Source organism: Entelurus aequoreus, linkage group LG15, assembly GCF_033978785.1.
Source record: "Entelurus aequoreus isolate RoL-2023_Sb linkage group LG15, RoL_Eaeq_v1.1, whole genome shotgun sequence".
In the NCBI taxonomy this organism is placed as follows: domain Eukaryota; kingdom Metazoa; phylum Chordata; class Actinopteri; order Syngnathiformes; family Syngnathidae; genus Entelurus; species Entelurus aequoreus.
The window spans coordinates 48,934,066-48,957,039 of NC_084745.1; the positions used below are offsets into that span (position 1 = coordinate 48,934,066).

General features: G+C 38.0%; 2 protein-coding genes across 8 annotated transcripts in view; both read left to right on the forward strand.

Moving 5' to 3' along the window:
• LOC133630222 (cyclic nucleotide-gated cation channel beta-3-like) overlaps positions 1-13,524 on the forward strand; it is a 254,894-nt gene extending 241,370 nt beyond the window's left edge. For all 6 annotated transcript variants that reach the window (XM_062021681.1, XM_062021685.1, XM_062021680.1 and 3 more), the window contains 8 exons: positions 6,051-6,192; positions 6,408-6,567; positions 8,384-8,481; positions 8,567-8,650; positions 8,715-8,833; positions 8,907-9,059; positions 13,059-13,206; positions 13,277-13,524. In XM_062021681.1, coding sequence (XP_061877665.1) covers positions 6,051-6,192; positions 6,408-6,567; positions 8,384-8,481; positions 8,567-8,650; positions 8,715-8,833; positions 8,907-9,059; positions 13,059-13,206; positions 13,277-13,297 — 925 coding nt within the window. In that variant the 3' untranslated portion in view covers positions 13,298-13,524. The remainder of the gene's footprint in view (positions 1-6,050; positions 6,193-6,407; positions 6,568-8,383; positions 8,482-8,566; positions 8,651-8,714; positions 8,834-8,906; positions 9,060-13,058; positions 13,207-13,276) is intronic.
• A 360-nt stretch (positions 13,525-13,884) lies between these two features.
• LOC133630225 (cyclic nucleotide-gated cation channel beta-3-like) overlaps positions 13,885-22,974 on the forward strand; it is a 37,159-nt gene continuing 28,069 nt past the window's right edge. For both annotated transcript variants that reach the window (XM_062021690.1, XM_062021689.1), the window contains exons 1-7: positions 13,885-14,088; positions 14,187-14,319; positions 14,434-14,485; positions 19,563-19,726; positions 19,795-20,094; positions 22,604-22,812; positions 22,874-22,924. In XM_062021690.1, coding sequence (XP_061877674.1) covers positions 13,996-14,088; positions 14,187-14,319; positions 14,434-14,485; positions 19,563-19,726; positions 19,795-20,094; positions 22,604-22,812; positions 22,874-22,924 — 1,002 coding nt within the window. In that variant the 5' untranslated portion in view covers positions 13,885-13,995. The remainder of the gene's footprint in view (positions 14,089-14,186; positions 14,320-14,433; positions 14,486-19,562; positions 19,727-19,794; positions 20,095-22,603; positions 22,813-22,873; positions 22,925-22,974) is intronic.

Consider the following 22,974-nt stretch of genomic DNA (forward strand, 5'->3'; position numbering starts at 1 on the left):
TCAAATATTATTTTTTTTCACTTTTAATACGTTTTTTGCAATTTTAAATTTTGACTGTACCACATAAGATATGTTTTAATTGCTGATGCGGGTTAATTGATTTCTAAATGTGCCCGTTTTGTACACTGTTGAGGTGATTCTATTCCCAGTGGTGCTTAAATGTTCCTGTATAGTATTTCTCCAGCAATGGTCATGTGGTGACATCAATTATGGGATTTTGAGAGGTAATCATTGAAGTCGGACATCACTGAAGGCCTAGGTGGGAAACGCACGGCCCGCCACTGGGTTCAAGCTAGGTTTTCTATTGTTTTTCATTATTGAAATATCGAGTGATAATTTTGGCGTATTCTTTTTTTAATCACCCTGTATTTACAGCAAAGTGCATAGACTGTGCAGTGGGGGGGAATCATTATTTGATCCCCTGCTGGATTTGTTAAAAAAAGATATGAGCAGTCCAGAATGTGTATGGTGGGTAGGATTAAAGCCCTTGTTAAAAACAGATAAACATACATTTAAGAAAAGGTGCACAAAGAGACCATAGAATAAAGGGTGTAAATGAATTTCCATTCTGCTGAAGTATAATCTTAGGAGAACCAGTTCAGTTTCAGTTTATTTGGAACATGCATACGATGCAATGTAATGCATCACATATTTCCAGTTGTTTCATTACAGCACGTCCGAAAAGGAGTAGGAAGAAGCTGAGCTTATTTAACCCTACCACTTTTCATACCATAGCAATTTTATCCCATTTCCTTGTTCTCTGTAACAGAACAGTGAATAAATAAATAATATACCATAGTAAGTAAACAAATATAAAATGCATTAAAATTCTTTATCTCAAGAGAAAAAAGAAGGGTTCAAGTGTCTTCCGCATTGGACATTTCTGACATACTTTGCACACTCTTGGCATTCTCTCGATGAGCCTCAAGCACACCTGTGAAGTGAAAACCATTTCAGGTGACTGCCTTTTATCGAGAGAATGCCAATAGTGTGCGAAAAAGTAATCCGAGAAAAGGGTGACTATTTTGAAGAAACTAGAATATAAAACATGTTTTCAGTTATTTCACCTTTTTTCTGTTAAGTACATAACTCCACATGTGTTCATTCATAGTTTTGATGCCTTCAGTGACAATCTACAATGTAAATAGTCATGAAAATAAAGAAAACGCATTGAATGAGAAGGTGTGTCCAAACTTTTGGCCTGTACTGTAAATCTAACTAAAGACACAACAATTGTCCACTGTAGAGAACATACCATTATTGTGCACTATTGGTTTCAGCCTCAACACATTAGTGTCCTCACTGCTTTTGAAACAGTTGAGTGTGGAGCCAGCGTTTTAGACACCATTGGCAGCACTTCATCAAGGGAATCAAAACCACCCTTTAAGGACTGAAAGCCCGTGTGTTTATTCATCAGATAGTATTCTTACTAGGGCTGGGCGATATGGCCTTTTATTAATATCTCGATATTTTTAGGCCATGTCACGATACACGATATATATCTCCATATTTTGCCTTAGCCTTGAATGAACACTTGATGCATATAATCACCGCAGTATGATGATTTTATGTGTCTACATTAAAACATTCTTCTTCATACTGCATTAATATATGCTCATTTTAAACTTTCATGCAGAGAGGGAAATCACAACTACGTCAATTTACCAAAATCGTATTTATTAAACAGTTATTAAGCAGTGGCACAAACATTCATGTCATTTCAAAACAAAGTGCAAGATTGTCAGAGACATTTTAAAACAAGCTATTAGTGCACTTTTGTGCATGATGTCACTAAGATGTCATATCAAAACAACACTAAATTAAAGTGCACTTTTTGTACAGAACACCACTACAATAGTTTAAAACAAATAAAGTGCACTTTTGTGCATGATGTCACTAAGATGACATATCAAAACAACACTAAATTAAAGTGCACTTTTTGTACAGAACACCACTACAATAGTTTAAAACAAATAAAGTGCACTTTTGTGCATGATGTCACTAAAATGACATATCAAAACAACACTAAATTAAAGTGCACTTTTTGTACAGAACACCACTACAATAGTTTAAAACAAATAAGGTGCACTTTTGTGCATGATGTCACACAAGATATTTCAATAACTGTCAAATAAAAATGAGCTGCATAATAGGAAATCAAATAGTGTATGTCTTTCACTATGTGGTAGACATTATCTCCTTCTGTTTTTGACACTTTTTTTCATACGGTGTTGATCTGGAAATGGTTGCTTCGGCAATTTGTGGGTGTGGCATCGAACGGAGATGTTGACATGCGGAGTTTCAAGCACTCTTCATTCTCTAGCGCAGGGGTCACCAACCTTTTTGAAACCAAGAGCTACTTCTTGGGTACTGATTAATGCGAAGGGCTACCAGTTTGATACACACTTAAATAAATTGCCAGAAATAGCCAATTTGCTCAATTTACCTTTAACTCTATGTTATTATTAATAATTAATGATATTTACACTTAATTGAACGGTTTAAAAGAGGAGAAAACACGAACAAAATTACAATTACATTTTGAAACATAGTTTGTCTTCAATTTCGACTCTTTGAAATTCAAAATTCAACCGAAAAAAAGAAGAGAAAAACTTTAAAAAATAATTTATGGAACATCATTAGTAATTTTTCCTGATTAAGATTAATTTTAGAATTTTGATGACATGTTTTAAATAGGTTAAAATCCAATCTACATTTTGTTAGAGTATGTAGCAAATTGGACCAAGCTATATTTCTAACAAAGACTAATGACTATTTTTTCTAGATTTTCCAGAACAAAATTTTTTTTTAAAATTCAAAAGACTTTGAAATAAGATTTAAATTTGATTCTACAGATTTTCTGGATTGGCCAGAATAATTTTTTTGAATTTTAATCATAATAAGTTTGAAGAAATATTTCACGTATATTCTTCGTCGGAAAAATAGAAGCTAAAATGAAGAATTAAATTAAAATCTATTTATTATTCTTTACAATAAACTTTTTTTTTTTACTTGAACATTGATTTAAATCAGGGGTCACCAACTTTTTTGAAACCAAGAGCTACTTCTTGGGTACTGATTAATGCGAAGGGCTACCAGTTTGATACACACTTAAATAAATTGCCAGAAATAGCCAATTTGCTCAATTTACCTTTAACTCTATGTTATTATTAATAATTAATTATATTTACACTTAATTGAACGGTTTAAAAGAGGAGAAAACACGAAAAAAATGACAATTCAATTTTGAAACATTGTTTATCTTCAATTTTGACTCTTTAAAATTCAAAATTCAACCGAAAAAAAGAAGAGAAAAACTAGCTAATTCGAATCTTTTTGAAAAAATAAAAAAAAAGAATTTATGGAACATCATTAGTAATTTTTTCTGATTAAGATTAATTTTAGAATTTTGATGACATGTTTTAAATAGGTTAAAATCCAATCTACACTTTGTTAGAATATATAACAAATTGGACCAAGGTATATTTCTAACAAAGACAAATCATTATTTCTTCTAGATTTTCCAGAACAAAAATTTTAAAAGAAATTCAAAAGACTTTGAAATAAGATTATAATTTGATTCTACAGATTTTCTAGATTTGCCAGAATAATTTTTTTGAATTTTAATCATAATAAGTTTGAAGAAATATTTCACAAATATTCTTTGTCGAAAAAACAGAAGCTAAAATGAAGAATTAAATTAAAATGTATGTATTATTCTTTACAATAATTTAAAAAAATAATTACTTGAACATTGTCAGAATTGTCAGGAAAGAAGAGGAAGGAATTTAAAAGGTAAAAAGGTATATGTGTTTAAAAATCCTAAAATCATTTTTAAGGTTGTATTTTTTTTTCTAAAATTGTCTTTCTGAAAGTTATAAGAAGCAAAGTAAAACAAATAATGAATTTATTTAAACAAGTGAAGACCAAGTCTTTCAAATATTTTCTTGGATTTTCAAATTCTATTTGAGTTTTGTCTCTCTTAGAATTAAAAATGTCGGGCGAAGCGAGACCAGCTTGCTAGTAAATAAATAAAATTTAAAAAAATAGAGGCAGCTCACTGGTAAGTGCTGCTATTTGAGCTATTTTTAGAACATGCCAGTGGGCTACTCATCTTGTCCTTACGGGCTACCTGGTGCCCGCGGGCACCGCGTTGGTGACCCCTGATTTAAATTGTCAGGAAAGAAAAGGAAGGAATTTAAAAGGTAAAAAGGTATATGTGTTTAAAAATCCTAAAATCATTTTTAAGGTTGTATTTTTTCTCTAAAATTGTCTTTCTGAAAGTTATAAGAAGCAAAGTTAAAAAAATTATGAATTTATTTAAACAAGTGAAGACCAAGTCTTTAAAATATTTTCTTGGATTTTCAAATTCTATTTGAGTTTTGTCTCTCTTAGAATTAAAAATGTCGGGCAAAGTGAGACCAGCTTGCTAGTAAATAAATACAATTTAAAAAATAGATGCAGCTCACTGGTAAGTGCTGCTATTTGAGCTATTTTTAGAACAGGCCGGCGGGCTACTCATCTGGTCCTTACGGGCTACCTGGTGCCCGCGGGCACCGCGTTGGTGACCCCTGCTCTAGCGGGTGACTTTTCGAATGATGCTATATTTGTAGAGCTGCTACTTTTTGTAGCAACACTTTTGCCGCATACTTGACATATTACGGTTGTCTGTTTAACATCTTCCCACTTGAAGCCAAACCACCGCCAGACGATGCTGTTTTTCTTGGAATTAATTCTTCAGCTAATGTTACCCATGCTGCTACCTCTCTGCTCTGCGAGAGCGTATGACGTTGCACACGCGACAGTATGTGACGTATGTAAAAAGGTGCGCTTGTTTTATGTGTCTGTGAGAAGGAGAGACAAGAAAGAGTGAGAAAAGCCTGTAGTGTAATGCCTGCAGAACGTATACTTGAATATCACTATATAGTCATTTTCTATATCGCACAGAGACAAACCCGCGATATATCGAGTATATTCGATATATCGCCCAGCCCTAATTCTTACTAGCAGGCCCTCTAATGCAGGGGTGTCCAAAGTGCGGCCCGGGGGCCATTTGCGGCCCGCAGCTAATTGTTTACCGGCCCGCCACACATTCTGGAAATGTTATTGCAAACATTTTTAAATAATTTAAAAAAGTGGAATGAGGTGAAATCTCACGAAAGAAAGTTGCAATATTGATACAAAGCTGCCATGCAGGCTGTTTTTTTTGCTTTTGTCTTTATTTTTCTTGTTTTGCTATTGCTCCCAAAAAAAAATTGTTTTTCAAAAATGAATGTTATAATGAATTATTGGGCTATTCAAGGCTCCAATTAATTAAAATATTTCACTTTAAAATGTTTTTGTGGAAAATATTGCATATGTGGTTGTGGTATAAAAACAACGTTTTCTTTGACAAAAGAGCATAAAACAACCAAAATAATAGTTCAAATGTGAAATTGACAGATATATCTGAGGTTGATCTCGTAACTTAAGTGTTGAAAGTAAAACAAATAATAATAAAAATGTATCACTTTATGAGTGGGGGACCTTTTAGATCCCAAAGATATTTAGTGGGATTTTATTTATCTTTTCACTGTGACTGATTACTCAGAAATAATAATAAATTTAAATCAATGGTGTCCTGCATTATTGATCTTTTGAGGAATCCAATTACTTCACATCAAACATTGCTTTCTGAATGTTTTGGGCTGTGGGGGAAATACTGCATATTTCAGTTTTACTATGAAAAACAAAGTTGTCTTTGACAGAAAAGGCATAAAACCTTTTTTTTTTTTACTTTATATCAACCTGAAGTTGATAGAGATGTACTGTAAGCGTTACATCAAAAATTAAAATAATAATTTGACTTATTTTTAACATGTTAATGACGGAGACTTATGGTCCCCGGGAGCCCTAAAGGTAAAAACAAAACAAAAAATCCATATATTTTGTTATGGTTTGAAAATGAAAAATTTCAATGCGGCACCCCTCATGCTTTCATTTTTCCATGTGCGGCCCTAAGTGGAAAAAGTTTGGACACCCCTGCTCTAATGCCCTCATCCTTTCCACAGGTACCTGCGTTGTTACTACTTCGCTGTCCGCAGTCTGATCAACATCGGGGGTCTTAATGAACCCCACACCGTCTTTGAGATAACGTTTCAGATGACAAACTTTTTCACGGGCGTCTTTGTGTTCTCCAGTTTGATCGGACAGGTAACTGGCGTGGAAACCCGGTAGAAATGAGAAACGTGCATGTCTTCACGTCATAGTGTGTTCTTCTTACATTAGTCGTAGTGGAGAAGTGACACTTGTTGATTAGTCTCATCGTTGTTTATAGTTTAGCAATAGTTCCCTGTGACATCTTGACTGGCAAAATTAACTGTATGTGTTAAGACTTTGGCGTTTAAATTGTTTTCATGATTCTTCAGATGAGAGATGTCATTGGTGCGGCCACAGCAGGACAGACTTACTTCCGCTCCTCCATGGACGGCACTGTGTCCTACATGGTGAACAACCGCATCCCCTCCCTGGTCCAGAACAGAGTCCGCACCTGGTACACCTACACCTGGGACGCTCAGGGCATGCTGGGTCAGTGTGACTTCACTAGTTTGAAGGAATGTTTATTATTATTTGCAGACTGTTCAAAAGGTCCCCTATGATACTATGTACACTATATTGCCAAAACTATTTGGCCACCTGCCTTTACTCACATATGAACTTGAAGTGCCATCCCATGGAATTGTCCAAAATGTGTTGGTATCCTGGAACATTCAAAGTTCCTTTCACTGGAACTAAGGGGCCAAGCCCAACTCCTGAAAAGCAACCCCACACCATAATTCCTCCTCCACCAAATTTCACACTCGGCACAATGCAGTCCGAAATGTAGCGTTCTCCTGGCAACCTCCAAACCCAGACTGGTCCATCAGATTGCCAGATGGAAAAGCGTGATTCATCAGTCCAGAGAAGGTGTCTCCACTGCTCTAGAGTCCAGTGGTGACGTGCTTTACACTACTGCATCCCACGCTTTGCACTGGACTTGGTGATGTACGGCTTAGATGCAGCTGCTCGGCCATGGAAACCCATTCCATTAAGCTCTCTGTGTACTGTACGTGGGCTAATTGGAAGGTCACATGAAGTTTGGAGCTCTGTAGCAACTGACTGTGCAGAAAGTCTTTGCACTATGCGCTTCAGCATCCGCTGACCCCTCTCTGTCAGTTTACGTGGCCTACCACTTGGTGGCTGAGTTGCTGTTGTTCCCAAACTCTTCACTTTTCTTATAATAAAGTTAACTTTGGAATATTTTGGAGCAAGGAAATTTCACGACTGGATTTGTTGCACAGGTGGCATCCTATGACAGTTCCACGCTGGAAATCACTGAGAGCGGCCCATTCTTTCACAGTCTCCATGGCTAAGTGCTTGATTTTATACACCGGGCCAAGTGATTAGGACACCTGATTCTCATCATTTGGATGGGTGGCCAAATACCTTTGGCAATATAGTGTATCATATACATTAGAAATGTAACCATATGACAATTTCATATCACAAATATCATTATCATCCCAAAATTGTTGAATGTGCTCATAAAGTACTCATATACTCACTGAAATTTGTTAACTAAGTTGTATTTTTAAATTGTTAATGTGTCTTGTGTAGCTGTCATGTAGCTATTCTGTTAACCATGACTAGGGAAGGTTGTTTGCATTGGGTCATATAAATAAATGCTGCGGATTCAGTGGATAACAAAAGGTCATTGACCAGGAAAAAGTCATGTTGTCCACCACGTGGTGACAAACTAGCGCCATCAAAAATCTTAAAATGAAACAAACTCCATGCGGCCAAGTTTTCTTTTTACAGGCATGTGATTTTTCCGTCTATAGTCGGAAATCCGTCTTTTTTATCTCTGTAAAGATATAAAAAGATATTTTATGTTTTTCAGCGTTTTTTCCGACCTACAATTTGTGTTAAAATCTTGATCCGTCTCTTTGCCATACCTGCCAACAACTTAGGTTTTCCCGTATTGAGTACGGTTTTTGATAATCCAGTGGTAAAAACTACGGTTTCCCATTAAAAATGATTCACTTAAAAATCAAAGCTACATAGTGAAGCAACTTCACAGGCAAGGGGGCAACATATACAGGAAACATTAATGACGATTAGTTGGTTTATGTATAAGAACATCCATGATTGGTTGGTTGTTTACTATGATGAGTCACGATTGGTTAAGATTAGGGCAAAACATTACAGACAGGCCTATCGGAGGTTAGGGTTAGCACTAACTAGGCGCCTTGTCTGTCGAAACTGGAGCAGACAAGTGAAATAGACAGTTTTCTCATGTTCGGCGGTCATTATCAGGCTACATCATCATTCGAAAATTAAATAGTAGTCCATAAACTTTCTCCAGATGAGTCGGAGCTGCTCGATAAGATGCCTTTGGTGATGAGAACCGCCATCGCTATGGACATCAACTTGACCACCTTTCAAAAGATTGATCTTTTCAAGGTAGATTGACTCTTGAATGATTTATAAACACAAAGTCAGGCGTATTTGGGACTGTTGAAATGAGCTATTTGGATGTTCTCTACAGGGTTGTGACCAGCAGATGTTGGTAGATATGCTACTCAGACTCAAGTCTATCGTCTATCTGCCAGGAGATTTTGTTGTAAAGAAGGTATGACCGTAAATACTTGACTCCACAGTTGTCTTTGTGGTCAACGACTCTGCTTTCCCCGCAGGGTGACATCGGCAAGGAGATGTACGTCATCAAGAGTGGAGCAGTGCAGGTGGTGGGAGGACCTGACAACAGTATTGTGTTTGTCACACTGAAGGCCGGGTGTGTGTTTGGAGAAATCAGGTCAGATTAGTTCTATGCTTTACAGTTGTTGGCACACAATGATGGGACATTTTCAGATCTGATATCCTTATAGCCTGCTGCAGTCATCCAAAGACGGGGGAAACAGGCGGACAGCAAATGTCAAAGCCTTCGGTTTCGCTAACCTTTTTGTCCTGGAGAAGAAAGACTTGTTTGACATTCTCGTCCACTACCCGGAGTCTCAGAAAGTGCTGGCCCGAAAGGGAAGGTGAGAAAGTAGATGTTTAATAACCAATGGAGTGGCTTTTTAACAATATTGTTCAGAACTTCATATCCTTTTATTTCTGTACCGCCGATTGCTTCTTAGCATTATTTTTGCTGCATAAACACTCCGCTGAGGTGCGATTCGGTTAGAGCAGGGGTTTCCAAACCTTTTGACTTGGTGGGACGAATTGGGCTAAAACAATGTGGTTGAAAAGATAGCTTGATAGCTTGAAACGAGGCAAAATGGTAAATGGGTTATACTTGTATAGCGCTTTTCTACCTTCAAGGTACTCAAAGCGCTTTGACACTATTTCCACATTCACCCATTCACACACACATTCACACACTGATGGCGGGAGCTGCCATGCAAGGCCCTAACCACGACCCATCAAGAGCAAGGGTGAAGTGTCTTGCTCAAGGACACAACGGACGTGACAAGGTTGGTAGAAGGTGGGGATTGAACCAGGGACCCTCAGGTTGCTGGCACGGCCACTCTCCCAACAGCGCCACGCCGTTGGGAAGAAAACAGTTCTTTGATTCGGCCATCGGTGCAAAAATCTTGTCAAGTCTCTGCCATTGAAATCTCTGCAGTGTTCGTATTTGGCTGGATGATTCTGTTAGGGACTGCTGTCGGTCTTGAACCCCAAGATGCAGAGATGACAGGCATAGTGCAGGAAAACATGACTTTAATGTCAAAAAACAAATAGTGCAACTGGTAAGTGCACATGCAGGGAAAACAGGAACCAGGCAACCAGTGACATGCTGTCAGGGGAGGCAAGTGAGGCAAAAGGCTTAACCATGAGATGTTCAAAAACGAAGTTATAAAATAAAATAAGTTTTAATATTTCTCTTTTGGTCTATGCTTTCTATGTGATTTTGGTGTGGATCCTGTATATTTTGATCATTTTCATGGTCAAAATCACGGAAATTCCGTGTTTCCTGATGAAAATAACAAGGCAGACGAGAAGTGAGGCAGCCTCAGGTGGTGCCTCCACGGCTACACACAAAGTGTATTGAGCGTGTGCGTGCGAGGGGGCTCGTGCTTGTTGCCACGGGGAAAAGGCAGGCCATGAGGCAGCAAGTACCTCTGCCTCAAAGTAGGGGGCGATATATTGTGAACATCCATTTAATTCAATTTCATTCCAAGCAATAAAACAATATTTTTGCGTCTGAAAAAAAAACACCCACAAACGCTGGGTTACTCTAATAAAAATGCCATGTTTGTTATAAATACAGTTAAAAAAAATTTTAAAAGGCTGGTTTCCGCTGGAGAGACATGTGTCTGCTAGCTTGAGCGCCCCCACTTGTCCCAGTGTGGCCAGTCAGAGTACTGCTGAGGCATGTCTGCCAATATGGAGGATCATATACTGTATCCAAAATTAAATACTTCTCTAAACTGGACTTTAAGACAAAATGAATGTGATCATACAAAGTACGTTTTCATGGAGGATAGCTATTGCTGCTTCAGATACAAATACAGAAAGGTAAGATACACTCACAATACTTGATTTATGTTGTTAAAAGCAAATGGGACTGAAAAGTATTTAATTAACAACTTTATCAAATACTTTTTGGACCCATTTATCATATCATAATATAATTATGGTAACGTTTTTTATGAAAGCGAATTACTCCCTTCTTTTTCCTGTTATTCTAATGTGCAACCTAAATCAACAATGATTAGAGCTGCACATATGAATTTAAGTAAAAAAAAAAGAAGGAAAAAAAAACTCCAAAAGTATCTATGCCTCACCTGATGTATAGTTCACCGCACGTCACTGTAGGCAACAGGAACCAGAAAACTGGATAACAGGTTACAAGAAACAGGCAACAGGATACAATCCTCGAGCCCTGACTGGAGGGCGAGGCAGGCATAAATAGTAGCCTGATTGGCAACTGCAACCAGGTGTGCCAGGCTGCCAATCAGGGACAGGTGAGGGAAACGAGCGCTCAGGGAGACGTGCCGGATATGAAACCAGAAAAGGAGCGCTGACAGGAAATAAACCCAAACATATTTACAGGACTGTCTCAGAAAATTAGAATATTGTGATAAAGTTCTTTATTTTCTGTAATGCAATTAAAAAAAACTAAAATGTCATACATTCTGGATTCATTACACATCAACTGAAATATTGCAAGCCTTTTAATATTTTAATATTGCTGATTATGGCATATAGCTTAAGAAAACTCAAAAATCGTATCTCAAAAAATTTGAATATTTCCTCAGACCAAGTTAAAAAAAAAAGATTTATAACAACAAAACAAAATCAAACATTTCAAAATGTCAATGAATGCACTCAGTACTTGGTTGGGAATCATTTTGCACGGATTACTGCATCAATGCGGCGTGGCATGGAGGCAATCAACCTGTGGCATTGCTGAGGTGTTATGGATGCCCAGGATGCTTCAATAGCGGCTTTTAGCTCATTTGCATTATTGGGTCTGGTGTCTTTCAGCTTCTTCTTCACAATACCCCACAAATTCTCTATGGGGTTCAGGTCAGGGGAGTTGGCAGGCCAATCGAGGACAGTAATGCCATGGTCAGTACACCAGTTACTGGTAGTTTTGGCACTGTGGGCAGGTGCCAGATCATGCTGGAAAATGAAATCATCATCTCCATAGAGCTTTTCAACAGATGGAAGCATGTAGTGCTCTAAAATCTCTAGAAGCGTCTGACTTGGGCTATGGAAAAGAAGCACTGGACAGTTGCAGAGTGGTCCAGAGTCCTGTTTTTAGACAAAAGCAAGTTTTGTATTTCATTTGTAAGTCAAGGCGCTAGAGTCTGGAGGAAGGCTGGAGAGAAGCAAAATCCAAGTTGCTTGAAATCCAGTGTGAAGTTCCCCACAGTCAGCAATGGTTTGGGAAACCATGTCAGCTGCTGGTGTTGGTCCACTGTGTTTCAAGTCCAGAGTCAATGCAGCTGTGTACCAAGAGATTTTAGAGCACTACATGCTTCCATCTGTTGAAAAGCTCAATGGAGATGATTTCATTTTCCAGCATGATCCAGCAGTGCCAAAACCACCAGTAACTGGTGTACTGACCATGGCATTACTGTCCTCGATTGGCCTGCCAACTCCCCTGACCTGAACCCCATAGAGAATGTGTGGGGTATTGTGAAGAAGAAGCTGAAAGACACCAGACCCAATAATGCAAATGAGCTAAAGGCCGCCATTGAAGCATCTTGGGCATCCATAACACCTCAGCAATGCCACAGGCTGATTGCCTCCATGCCACGCCACATTGATGCAGTAATCCGTGCAAAAGGATTCCCAACCAAGTACTGAGTGCATTAATTGACATTTTCAAATGTTTGATTTTGTTTTGCTGTCATAAATCTTATTTTTTTACTTGGTCTGAGGAAATATTCAAATTTTTTTAGATACGATTTTTGAGTTTTCTTAAGCTGTATGCCATAATCAGCAATATTAAAATAATAAAAGGCTTGCAATATTTCAGTTGATGTGTAATGAATCCAGAATGTATGACATTTTTGTTTTTTTAATTGCATTACAGAAAATAAAGGACTTTATCACAATATTCTAATTTTCTGAGGCAGTCCTGTAAACTGTCAGTAACAAGCCTGACACGTAATATGCAACTCATTTTATTTGATACATGTTTATATTGACAATTGTGGTGTTTTAGACTACAATATTGTTCAATTAAGGACACCTATTATGTATGGCTCTATTGTGTGCTTAGCTGTTGTGTAGCTGCTTACTCCTATGTCACATGTTTGCCTTTTGTAAATGACTTGACAAAAATACAAGTAATCATATTGAAAACTGTCTGTCCAGCTTTGCACAAGGACTGCTGGTATTGGCGCTTATATCGGAGATTTTACATGCAAGCTGATACCGTTACCTGTTTTTTTACTGATATCGAACCAATATCAGATAACATACCAATATTAGATTGGGACATCCCCAGTGAATAGGATTACTCATTCAGTGAAGTCAAGATTCAGAGGCTACAATACACATCATTAACTGTGTGTGTGCAGGAAGTTAATGAAGGCAAAGGGTCCAGCAGCTGCTAAAGCGGAAGAAGAAAAGAAGAAAGGACTCACCCTTTTTGGACCCAAACCACCCACACCCAAACTACTGCGAGCCTTTGGAGGGTTTAACAGAAAAACATTGGAAAAACTAAAGGTAAGGTCCTCCTCTCTTTTCATTGATGAAAAGTTATACAACTTCTGATCATGTTTTCTTTTTGTCGCAGTCTTGTGCGGGCGGCCAGTGACGACGCTTGTCTATTTATTTAACAACTCCGTTTTGGGAGTGACTGTGACTGTCATTTTCAGCCTTTTATATTCATACACCACTTATATTTTTTCCGTCCGTCACATTCGTAGTAGTTCATAATTGTAATCACACAATAAATATTGAGTGTTTTATCCAAATAGGTGTAACAGTCTGTCAGTGCTCAATAGTCATAAAAACCTGAGACGGATTATCCACTACATTAAATGATTGGATTATTTTCATTATATGTGTTTCATTCTGTTTATTCTTGTACTCGTATGTATCTGCTTGTGTTGTAGAGAAGTACTTAAAAACAATTGAAATAGAGTGAGACGTGCTGCCTTAATCCCATTATCCAGCCAGAAGGTACCAAAATAACCTCACCTCAGTTCACCTTCGTTACCTTGCTGCTCTGCAACCTGAACCAAGGTTAATTATTATAAAGTTATTAATGAGTTTGACACAAAAGGCCAGTATAGTTTTAAGCCTATGAGAAGCAGGTGAGTTTTTATGTCAGCGACTGGAGTGCCAGCTGATCTGATGATGGAGGGCGGTGCTCAGAGGGAATTATTTGGGTTAAAGGAATTAATTGCGTCAGTTGGTTGGATAGTGGAGTCAAGACAACACAGGAGTCTCGCAGGATTCTTGTAAGGATCTGTAGATTTACAAAGCCGGAAAGGAAGTTTGCTGGCCTCTATGTTCTCACGGTTGAAGACGATGGTAGGGGCTCCGATGCCCCCACCTGCACAAGCTGCTCCTGAGCCTGCACAAGCTGCTCCACCAGCTAAGGTACGTTCTGGGAACCTTTAAGGGAAATATTAAATGTATTTACATGCACTTTTACCGAGCATTAAATGCTGTGCGCTATTTTCGCCAACCGAACGTAGCCTCCTGAGAAGAAGGAAGACACGACGCCACCCAAACAGGAGGAGATAAAGAAAGAGGAACCAACAAAAGAAGGAGCAAACAAAGAGGAGGAGGAGAAAAAGGATGAGCCAAAGAAGGAAGAGCCTAAGCCAGGTAGAGCAATATCTCAAGCCAGTGTGGAAACATGCAAATAAAGTAAATGAACTTTATTTCAACAATGAACAAACACACTTTTACAAATGTTCTGCTGGTGTGTTTTTTTTTAAGCTCCGCCTCCAGCTGCTCCTGCCGCCCCAGCCAATCCAGAAGGAGAGGGCGGGTAAGATAACTTGATATTGTGTTACTTTACTACTCTCATTGTTATTTTGGGATAGTGTTGTTTCGTGTGTAGCAACACTATCAACACTCTACGCTTGACCCATTCAACTTTTACACGGCTTAACTGAGAGGACTTCTCACTCCTTTAACAGTAACTTTATTTTGAAATTTATCGGACTATACTTTTGTTGGTGTTATTGGTACTAGGGTTGTGCGACATAGATGATATAAATGATATACCGTGTTTTTCGGACTATAAGTCGCGGTTTTTTTCATAGTTTGGCCGGGGGTGCGACTTATACTCAGGAGCGACTTATGTGTGAAATTATTAACACACTAGCGTAAAATATCAAATAATATTATTTAGCTCATTCACGTAAGAGACTAGACGTATAAGATTTCATGGGATTTAGCGATTAGGAGTGACAGATTGTTTGGTAAACGTATAGCATGTTCTATATGTTATAGTTATTTGAATGACTCTTACCATAATATGTTACGTTAACATACCAGGCACGTTCTCAGTGGGTTATTTATGCCTCATATAACGTACACTTATTCAGCCTGTTGTTCACTATTCTTTATTTATTTTAAATTGCCTTTCAAATGTCTATTCTTGGTGTTGGCTTTTTTTAAATACATTTCCCCCAAAAATGCAACTTATACTCCAGTGCGACTTATATATGTTTTTTTCCTTCTTTATTATGCATTTTTGGCCGGTGCGACTTATACTCCGAAAAATATGGTACATTTTAACCGACGATGGAGATTTTAATACTATCGTTACATTGTGCTAATGCATGTTGATGTCACAATCGAGCTGTGTCCCGCAAATTTGACAGCGACAATAAGGGAATCATTAACAAAACTGTCGAATCATTCCCAGTAATCAAAACCATGGGAGCCGATTCTCAACGATAAACGGTTTTTGATTCCCATCTCTACTTGCAAAAAGGTACAACTGCATGAATATGAAACTCTTCCACCTTTGACGTGGTTAGGTAGGTTGTGAGTTCAAACCCAGAGTCATACCAAAGACTATAAAAATGGGACCCATTACCTCCCTGCTTGGCACTCAGCATCAGGGGTTGGAATTGGGGGTTAAATCACCAAAAGTGATTTCCGGGCGCGGCCACCGCTGCTGCTCACTGCTCCGCTCACCTGGGAACAAGGGGATGGGTCAAATGCAGAGAATAATTTCGCCACACCTAGTGTGTGTGTGACTATCATTGGTACTTTAACTTTAAAACATACAAGTTTGTTTAGTATACAGTTTACTAACATTATTATTAGAGATGTCCGATAATATCGGCCGATAAATGCTTTAAAATGTAATATCGGAAATGATCGGTATCGGTTTTTTAAATTATCGGTATGGTTTTTTTATTTTTTATTAAATCAACATAAAAAACACAAGATACACCTACAATTAGTGCACCAACCCAAAAAACCTCCCTCCCCCATTTACACTCATTCACACAAAAGGGTTGTTTCTTTCTGTTATTAATATTCTGGTTCCTACATTATATATCAATATATATCAATACAGTCTGCAAGGGATACAGTCCGTAAGCACACATGATTGTGCGTGCTGCTGGTCCACTAATAGTACTAACCTTTAACAGTTAATTTTACTCATTTTCATTAATTACTAGTTTCTATGTAACTGTTTTTATATTGTTTTACTTTCTTTTTTATTCAAGAAAATGCTTTTAATTTATTTATCTTATTTTATTTTATTAATTTTTTTAAAAAGGACCTTATCTTCACCATACTTGGTTGTCCAAATTAGGCATAATAATGTGTTAATTCCACGACTGTATATATCGGTATCGGTTGATATCGGTATCGGTAATTAAGAGTTGGACAATATCGGAATATCGGATATCGGCAAAAAAGCCATTATGGGACATCCCTAATTATTATCATTAAAAATGTAATGTCAATTGTATAACATGCATGCAAAGAACTGAGAAATAGTTTCCCATTTGGCAACTCTATACTCTAGCCACGCCCCCTTTCGGTGTTATGACCTCTGTTTACAATCAGTCACGTCAAAAATATACTTTCTCGCTGGCTACTGTTGACCAGACTTCCTCTCAGGGAATAAAACTCTCTGGTCAATCCCAAGTTCTTTTGGATGACATATATGTTGAGTATGAAGGACCCCAGAGATGGAATGGTACAATACCAAGTTTTACTGAAGCTTCAGGAGACCAGCCCTTGCAATGCAACCATAGCATCAGCAAGCGAGGTCTGAATCCAAACAAAAAGAGTCAGCTTATGTAGAGCGAAAAGAGCCCCCCTCGCTAAGTAAGGAACACAGCTGCTTCTTCAAAACGGATAAGAAACTGGCCAAAATGGTAAATGGGTTATACATGTATAGCCCTTTTCTACCTTCAAGGTACTCAAAGCGCTTTGACACTATTTCCACATTCACCCATTCAAACACACGTTCACACGCTGATGGCAGAAGCTGCCATTCAAGGCCCTAACCACAACCCATCAGGAGCAAGGGTGAAGTGTCTTGCTCAAGGACACAACGGACGTGACGAGGTTGGTAGAAAGTGACTCGATTTTTAAAAACTTGTAGTGGTGTAGCTCATTGAAAACGCTAAAAACAAAACATACATCCAAAAATGTCTGATGGTTGTCCATATCTAAAATATTGCACTTGCTATCCGACATAGCGGAAGATATATAGTAGACGATCCCTTCACATGTTTCAAGATACTGTCGTTATCTTCGATAATGTGGATTTCTTCACTCTGCTTTCCTTTTCTATTGTGCACTGCCACCATCAATGATAACCAAAAAGAGTATTTCCGACTGCAATGTGTTTGTTTTGTACAGTGGTCTTAATTTATGGGATTGCATTCCCAGCCACAAACGTGAAATGAGGAACACCGTACAAACCTTTTTGAGATACTGCGGGTGCATCGTGCTGAAAAAATAGGCTTTTCATGACATTATCTTGAACGCAGAACAGAAAATAGAATTAATTGTGTGAATGTTCCAAAGCATTCTCACACATGGTTTTCTTTCAACTTCTTCTTCTTCTTCTTCTTCTCCAGATTTTGGCGCGCTCTACCTTCCACATTTTTCACCCGATTCAAACCGTTCTAACTTCAAACTGTTCAGTAGGGGTGTGGGAAAAAATCGATTCGAATTCGAATCGCAATTCTTACGTTGTGCGATTCAGAATCGATTCTCATTTTTAAAAAATCTATTTATTTTTATTTTTTAAATTATTATTATTATTTTATTTTTATTTTTTTTTAATTAATCAATCCAACAAAACAATTCACAGCAATACCATAACAATGCAATCCAATTCCGAAACCAAACCCGACCCAGCAACACTCAGAACTGCAATAAACAGAGCAATTGAGAGAAGACACAAACACGACACAGAGCAAACCAAAAGTAGTGAAACAAAAATGAATATTATCAACAACAGTATCAATATTAGTTACAATATCAACATAGCAGTGATTAAAAATCCCTCATTGACATTATTATTAGACATTTAGTTTATGAGATGCGATGCAAGTGTAAGCCAGGGGACGGCGTGGCGAAGTTGGTAGAGTGGCCGGGCCAGTAATCAGAGGGTTGCTGGTTACTGGGGTTCAATCCCCACCTTCTACCATCCTAGTCACGTCCGTTGTGTCCTTGGGCAAGACACTTCACCCTTGCTCCTGATGGCTGCTGGTTAGCGACTTGCATGGCAGCTCCCGCCATCAGTGTGTGAATGTGTGTGTGAATGGGTGAATGTGGAAATACTGTCAAAGCGCTTTGAGTACCTTGAAGGTAGAAAAGCGCTATACAAGTATATATTTTTTTTAAATTAATGTTTGTAATGATAATATCAATGAGGGATTTTTAATCACTGCTATGTTGAAATTGTTACTAATATTGATACTGTTGTTGATAATGTTCATTTTTGTCTCACTACTTTTAGATTGTTCCGTGTCATGTTTGTGTGTCCTCAATTGCTCTCAATTGCTCTGTTTATTGCTATTCTGAATGTTGCTGGGTATTGCATTATTATGGTATTGTTGTGTATTGTTTTCATTAAAAAAAAAAAAAAAAAAAAAAAAAGTTTTTGAATCGAGAATCGTGTTGAATTGGAAAAAAAAAATCGATTCTGAATCGAATCGTGACCCCAAGAATCGATTTTGAATCGAATCGTGGGACACCCAAAGATTCCCAGCCCTACCGTTCAGCCTATTTGGGAATCGCGGGCTTTCCCTTGACAATTTCCCCAAAAATTCCACCAGATTTCCCAGAATTTCAGGTTTTCTGGTACATATTTCCTATTCAAAATGAATTGGTCCTTTTTCAAACTTCCACCATTTCCACATGTTTCAACCCAATCAGACCATTCCACCTTCAACACATTCCAACATGCTGGACATTCAGACTATCATTTTTCCAAGTTCAAAAAAATTCCAGGAATTTTTATAATTCTCGGTTTTCCAAACCCTTTTCTCACCCTTTTCTCTGGCGACTACTCCTCCCACATTTTTCAACCCACTTCAAACGTTCCCCCGTCAAAACATTCCTCTTAATCAGGAAAGTTGTTTTTTGAACAGGAAAAATTCCCAGTTTTCCCGAAATTCCGTAATACCATTTCTCAATTAAGTAACTGTTACTACTTCAACATTTCTTTCCCGATTTTAAACAATTCCTGCACCAACCAATTCAGCTCATTCAGGGAATTCATTTCCTTAATAATTTACCCAAAAATTCCTGCTTTTCTCAAAATTCCCAAATTTCCAGGAAGTTCCCATTGAAATCAATGGGACATTTTTCAACCTATTCAAACCGTTCCAACATCAACACATTCCACTCATCCTGGACATTCAAACTAACACTTTCCCAAGTTCCAAACCAAATTCCGGTTTTCCTGGAAATTCTAACTCTTCAACATTCAAACCATTCCAACATTCAAACTATTCTTACATTCATACTACATTCTGTCAGCATTTCAGTTCAACTTCAGCATTGGAGCATTCACATGCAAGTCCTTCAGGAATTGCCTCATCTAGTTTTCTATCATTTTATGTTTTTTTTAGTGAGGAGAAAGCACCATCACCTCCTCCACCGCCTGTTGTCTACTTCCGATACACAGACGACACCCTCAGAGGTTTGGTGAAGAGCTTTCGGGAGAGAACAGAGACGATGAAGGAGAACGTCATTGATCCTTATGCCAGTTCTCCAGAAATTAGCCCGCCCGTCAGTAAGTATAAACACAATCAAGATGGCCGCGGTCTCCTTCCACTCGTGGCTTCTTCTCTGCCTTCCCAGCGCCCATTCTGAGGAAGGACGACTACCACCGGCTGAAGGAAGAGGAGCGACTGGCGAAGGAGGAAGCGGACAAGAAGAAGGCAGAGGAGGCGGTCAAAAAGGCAGAGGAGAAGAAGAAGAAGGACGAGGAAAAAAGGTTGGAGGCGGAGAAGAAAGCCGAAGAGGAAAGACTGGCAGTGGAGGCCCAGAAGAAGAAAAAGTTTCTCCCGGATATCAACTTCACTTTTGTGGACATCCTCTTCCGACCTGTAGAGGAAAAGCTGGACACGGTCCTGGGATGCACCATCGATCCTTTTACGGGTGAGTGAGATCCAAATAAACCAGGTGAAGCGTTCAAATATCGTATTTTCCGGGCGCATTAAAAGAGACATATTATTATGATTTGTTTCTAAATGTAAAAGACTTCCTTGTGGTCTACATAACATGTAATGGTGGTTCTTTGGTCAAAATGTTGCATAGATGATGTTTTACAGATCATCTTCAAGTCGCTTTCTGACAGTCGCTTCAGGATGCGCCGTTTTGTGGGCGGTCTTATTTACGTGGCTCACCTTCGACAGCGTCTTCTCCCCGTCATCTTTGTTGTAGCGGTGTAGCGTGCAAGGAGTGGAAGAAGTGTCAAAAGACGGCGCTAACTGTTTTAATGACATCCAGACTTTACTTCAATCAATAACGGAGCAGCATCTCCTCATCCGTGGCTCACTAGTGCAACAACAAGGCTGGAAATGTGTCCCGTGAAAAAACGTCCGACCGGAACTCTCTAATAACTAAAGTTCCTTGGGTGAATAATGTAAACTCACTACACCGGTATGTTTTAGCGCTTCCATGGCGAGTTTACCGACAGATGTAAGAATTTTACACTACTTTATATTAGAAATGGCAACAGCGGAGGATGAATGTCCCATAACAAGAAGATAGAGAAAAAGAAGAAGCTTATCGACTACGGTGTCGGCACGGACTACAAAGGCGAAGGCACGCAGATTATATCAGGGTCCCCAAACTACGGCCCCCGGGCCGAATCCGGCCCGCCAGCGTCCAAAATCAGGCCTGCGGGAATAAATAAAAATAATTATTATTTTTTTCTGTATTTTCTTATCCACTTTGTACCGCTTGCTACTCACGGTGTCTCCTAGCCGCTCAGGCAAATCATATTGTCTAAAAATGCATTTTCTCATCGATAATGTGACATCAGCGCGCGCACGGAAAGTGCGCTATATATATATATATCTAATATATATTTAATATATACATATATATATACATCTAATATATATATATGGGGGGTTACCCACATATGCGGTCCTCTCCAAGGTTTCTCATAGTCATTCACCGACGTCCCACTGGGGTGAGTTTTTCCTTGCCCGTATGTGGGCTCTGTACCGAGGATGTCGTTGTGGCTTGTACAGCCCTTTGAGACACTTGTGATTTAGGGCTATATAAATAAACATTGATTGATTGATTGATATAATATATGTATATATATATCTAATATATACATCAAATATATATATATAATATATATCATGTATATATATATATATATATATATATATATATATATATATATATATATATATATATATATATATATATATATATATGTATGTATGTATGTATGTATGTATGTATGTATATGTATATATATATTTGATATATATATTAGATATATATTTATTTAATATATATACAGTACATATATACACTACCGTTCAAAAGTTTGGGGTCACATTGAAATGTCCTTATTTTTGAAGGAAAAGCACTGTACTTTTCAATGAAGTTAACTTTAAACTAGTCTTAACTTTAAAGAAATACACTCTATACATTGCTAATGTGGTAAATGACTATTCTAGCTGCAAATGTCTGTTTTTTGGTGCAATATCTACATAGGTGTATAGAGGCCCATTTCCAGCAACTATCACTCCAGTGTTCTAATGGTACAATGTGTTTGCTCATTGGCTCAGAAGGCTAATTGATGATTAGAAAACCCTTGTGCAATCATGTTCACACATCTGAAAACAGTTTAGCTCGTTACAGAAGCTACAAAACTGACCTTCCTTTGAGCAGATTGAGTTTCTGGAGCATCACATTTGTGGGGTCAATTAAACGCTCAAAATGGCCATAAAAAGAGAACTTTCATCTGAAACTCGACAGTCTATTCTTGTTCTTAGAAATTAAGGCTATTCCACAAAATTATTTGGGTGACCCCAAACTTTTGAACGGTAGTGTATATTAGATATATATATACTGTATGTATATATATATATACATATACTGTATATATATATATATATATATATATATATATATATATATATATATATATATATATATATATATATATATATATATATATATATATATATATATATATATATATATATATATATATATATATACACACAGCCCGGCCCCCGGCCAAATTGTTTTAACCCAATGCGGCCCCTGAGTCAAAAAGTTTGGGGACCCTTGTTCTATATTTTCAATGGAACAAATAAAATGTTGGTGTTTACTTGAGTCATATTGCAGTCTACACGTATCTCTTATGATTGACTGCCATCTACTAGTCACACTTATCATTTCACCAGTACCAAATAAAATAGCTTCAAAGTCGGTAAGCGAAACCAGAATTATGCCGTACATTAGGCACACCGGGTTATAAGGCGCACTATCGGTAAGCGAAACCAGAATTATGCCGTACATTAGGCACACCGGGTTATAAGGCGCACTATCGAGTTTTGAGTTAAAAAAAAAGATTTTAAGTGCGCCTTATAGTCCACAAAATACGGTACTCCAATCATGTTTGCCTCCTCAGATCGCCGTTACATCGCTTGGCTGTGCGTCGTGGCGGTGGCGTACAACTACAACCTCTGGTTCTGCTCGGCTCGCTTGGCCTTCCCGTTCCACAACGAAACAGCCAACCGCTACTGGGTGTTTTTTGACATCTTGAGTGACGTGGTGAATGTTGTCGACATCATGGTTTGGCAGCCGCGACTTCAGTTCGTCAAAGCCGGAGACATTATAGTAAGTGGAAGGTTGGCTCGCAAACATCAGCTTGGTTGTCATCATCGCTTCATGCTTGCAGAAAGAGAGAGTCATGACTAAGGAACATTACCGCAAATCTCCTCAATTTAAGGTAAGTTCAAGAAAGCACATTAATGTTTGTAAAACTGATTGGTTTGGTTT